The sequence below is a fragment of the Pristis pectinata genome, chromosome 4, assembly GCF_009764475.1.
Source record: "Pristis pectinata isolate sPriPec2 chromosome 4, sPriPec2.1.pri, whole genome shotgun sequence".
Taxonomy (NCBI): Eukaryota; Metazoa; Chordata; class Chondrichthyes; order Rhinopristiformes; family Pristidae; genus Pristis; species Pristis pectinata.
In genome coordinates, this window is record NC_067408.1 from 50311704 (window position 1) to 50315909 (window position 4206).

The window sequence follows — 4206 nt, forward strand, 5'->3', positions numbered from 1 at the left end:
CGCAGCCCATTCTCATGCATTATTTATCCCTGCTTGAACAGCGCTTCTAAGAAACCACGAAGTGCCATCGTTTTTCTACAAGAGAAAGCTCCGTCCCATCCTTCCCCCGGTCTCCGGTTTCAGCCTGCGGAACACTCTGTGTCTAACTTCAGCTTCAATCCCACAGTAACACCCAGACTAATTCCACTGCCTTGCCCACCCTTGTCCCCCTCCACAGACCCCTCCGCCCGTCTCCCAAGCTTCGACTTCCACACATTCCTAAATCTCCATCACCACCGTCCCGTGCTGCGAGACATGTCCTGAGCGTTCGCTCCTCTTCCCGAGATTTGGCACTCGCCGCTGATGCCGTGTTCCCAAATGCGGTGACTTCAGAATCCATGCTCCTTTGTGCTTACAAAGCCGACTGGAATATCCTCACCTCGATCCCACCTCTGGAACTCTTGGTTCCAGCTCCTACTCGTATCTCCAACATCACGCTTCATCTGATTTAATCCAACCGAACCCTGCACTCTCTCCGCTGTAGCCCTCATCAAAACTTGCCTCTTTCTATTTTCTCCCCCAGCCCCTACCAAAACAAACCTATTCGGTTCGTGTTTTTGGACAATTTGAGGTCCATTAGGGTCACCGGTTGGACCAAAGCTACTGCAAAAATTCCAGTTGTTACATCCTTTCCTTGCGATGGCGTACAGATTGTTACCAAACACGTTTTCCAGATGGAATCGAATGGAATCGGCTGCTGAGGAAATCATGCATTCAGTGGTGCATCCGCCTGGAGTTTGATCTAAAGAAAGACTTTTGTATATCGCAGCACTGCCTGTTTTCAGATTACAAGAGTGACCTTTCTGGTTTCAGAGAATCTACGGAAATGGGTTAGAAACATAAACACTTTTTGTTGTTTATAAGGGAAGGTCGATGCACTGAGCCTTTAACCAAAGCTCCAGTCCGAGATGAATTAATATTGCCACGGCTTTTGTTTTGCATCAAAGCTGGTCTCTTTCTTCTTCCTACTCTGTCACTGTTAATAGAAATATCGCGGAGAGACTTTGTACTTGTCCCGAGACTATTAGAAACAGTCCAAATCCAATGCCCACGTTTAACTAATGCAAGCGCTGCAAGATTGTTAGTAAACTAAAGCAAGCCCCATTCTACTTCACCGACTGCAGCGGACACGGGGCAGCGTGACACCCACCTCCTACCCCAAGATTCAAAACACACAGACCAAGCTTTCTGCTGGACGTAGTTAACATATGCCCACCACTCCGAAATAAGTCGTGAGCAGGGTCCATAAGAGTGGGTGCTGGCTCTGAAGACATTTACCCTTGCGTGATTAAAGTTGGTGCCAAATGTTTGTGCTGTGCATTTGTTCAGCTCTGCAGGCGAAATAAAACAACCCCCCCCCCCCAAAAAAAAAGAAATAACTTGCTGTTGTAACACCAGGCGCCTCTCACGGTACGGCTGAACTTTGGGTGTGAGCCGGAACCCGGGGACACTTGTCCTGGCCGACTTGCCCTCTCCGCTTGCACGTTGTGTTGGGACAGCCCAGCAGAGCTCGAACGCTGAGTGGCTGGGCGGCGGGTTGACGTCAAAGTCTGGGACCTTTGTAAAGGTTGAGGGAAGAACACTTCAGAGAGTTCGCCCTGGTGGTTGGGGCGCACGGTGTGCGGACGTTCTCACTTCACCAAGCACCGCTCTCCCTCGGACAGACACAGTTCACAATTGCTTGCTTCAGCCGCGTTGGCTCGAGAGGTGCATTGATGATCATTCTCGCCGGAGCCTGAGACTGCAAGGACGGGAGCGAGCGACAAGATGCTCCGAAGTCAGAAGGGTTGATCGGTGAGTCCCGACAGTACTTTGATCAAGCGACAAGCCTGCAAGTTTGGGGCTGAGGATGTGATCGCCATGGAGCACTGCGGCCAGCCTGACCTGAACCGATCCGAAGGGGCAAACGGAACCGAGTCTCAGAAGTTGGCCCCTCACTACACCCCGGCCGCCACCGCCCTGGTCAGTTTGGTGGTCACCTTCATCATCCTCCTCACCATCGTGGGCAACATCCTGGTGGTGGTGGCCGTTTTCACCAGCAGGGCTCTGCGGCCACCTCAGAACCTGTTCCTGGTGTCACTCGCCTCGGCTGATATCCTGGTGGCCGCCCTGGTCATTCCCTTCTCCCTCGCCAACGAGGTGATGGGCTATTGGTACTTTGGGAGCGTTTGGTGCGGGATCTATCTAGCTCTTGACGTGCTCTTCTGCACCTCTTCCATTGTCCACCTGTGTGCTATCAGTTTGGACAGATACTGGTCAGTGACTCGCGCGGTAGAATATAACCTAAAAAGGACCCCCAAACGAATTAAGTGCATGATTGCCATAGTGTGGCTAATATCAGCAATCATCTCTTTCCCGCCTTTGGTTACTATGGACACTGATCGTAGCAAGCAGGGATGCTGTGAACTCAACGATGATACCTGGTACATCCTCTCATCTTGCATAGTGTCTTTCTTTGCTCCGTGTGTGATCATGATCTTGGTCTACTTCCGAATCTACAGGGTGGCTAAACAGCGGACGTCTGTGGTGTCGGTGGCCAAGAACGGGTCGGACGGGAGACCTTCCCAAACTGAGACTTGTTTCGCCTCCAAGGGGAAGGTTGACCCGGAGAGTCCCAGCAGCCAGAGTTCCTGTAGCAACCAGAGGCAGGAGGAGCTGGAGGACATCGACCTGGAGGAGAGCTTCTCCTCCGAGACCAAGGCGAGAAACTCCCGGGGGTCCAACCCAAGGAAACTGCAACCTCCCGGCTACTGCCCCGCGGCGCTGCAGAACCGTTTGTCTTGGAGCAACAACCAAGCTTCTCAGCTCTTCGAGCAGAGGAAACGGCCCGTCTCAAACCTGACCAAAAGCAAAGTCGCCCAGCTGAGGGAGAAGCGCTTCACCTTCGTGCTGGCGGTGGTGATCGGTGTCTTTGTGGTTTGCTGGTTTCCGTTTTTCTTCACTTACAGCTTGAAGGCGCTCTGTAGAGACAGCTGCTCCATCCCCGACCCCCTCTTCAACTTTTTCTTCTGGATCGGTTACTGCAACAGTTCTCTGAACCCAATCATCTACACAATCTTCAACAGGGACTTCAGGAAGGCCTTCAAGAAAATCATTTTTAAAACGAACAAGCGTACTTTGTAACTGTATGTAAATCGGATGTCTTGTCTTAATGTGTGCTGCTGTTGTGATATTTTGCTGTCCATATTTAAACGTTTAAAGCTAATGTAAAAAGAAAATAAAAGCCATTGTGGGATAAATTTGCTCCTAAAGTCTCATTTGGATTTTTTCTTTCTTCTTCGAAAAAGAGCAAAATTGAGATATTTATTTAAAATTGTTTAATAGAAATACTGACATGGAAAACTTATTGCACAATTTGTTTATAAAAAAAACGGTTTGAGTTTTGGTGGGGGTCGTGGAAAGGGCCGCAAGCTCTCTGATCGCAGTAATGGTGACGTTTGGTGTTTGGCGTTGTGTCACCAGATGTGTAGTTGCTCGGAGAGCAAACAACTCGAACCTTCAAATGGCATCTGAGGTAGATTCACGCAATGCAAATTGCCATTTAATCCCGGATAAACAATTTCTCTCAATGCTGTGTTTATATTTGCCGGATATTCTAGGATAGGGAGTGTAGAACCAGAACGAGCCGGTCTGCTAGGAAATGGCATTTGCGATGAAATGGATTTACAGAGTTTTGGGTTCAGTCATGCAGCTCAAAAAAACAGATGTCGGAACCAATGAGTATGTTTTTTGAAGATGTGTGTATAGATTGTGTCTGATATCAGGTCATTTGCAAGGGATAAACATTAACTACGTAGAGTTTTCATGTTTCCTTTTAAATTTTATGGTAAAACAGAAATCATTACGCTAATTATTATGCTGTACAATATTGCCCAAGTATTTTAATATTGCGTTTTTAGGTCTCAGGTTAATGACTTTTCAAAATTGACTAAGTTATTTGATATAAATATAGTAAGTTTCGACGGAATACTATTGCAGAGCACAGTTTCTGGACTGCAAACTGTCCCGCTGTAGTTCTATATCGGATGACCATTCACTTTCTTACTACAGTGCGAACCTCGATCTAATACGGGTTTTGGGGCACGACTTTAATATCCACGTGAAAAGCGAAACTAACAGTAGGGTAGAGGTAGAGTTCATAGGTAGATAAGTAGTGTTCCACACACT

At 48.2% G+C, this 4206-nt stretch overlaps 1 protein-coding gene across 1 annotated transcript; it reads left to right on the top strand.

Annotated features, from left to right (window-relative positions):
• The first annotated feature begins 1691 nt into the window (after positions 1 to 1691).
• On the top strand, positions 1692 to 3282 carry LOC127569720 (alpha-2Db adrenergic receptor-like). Its single transcript, XM_052014531.1, has one exon. It carries the CDS (start codon positions 1900 to 1902, stop codon positions 3160 to 3162), a length of 1263 nt encoding a protein of 420 aa, XP_051870491.1. The 5' UTR covers positions 1692 to 1899; the 3' UTR covers positions 3163 to 3282.
• The last annotated feature ends 924 nt before the right edge of the window (positions 3283 to 4206 follow it).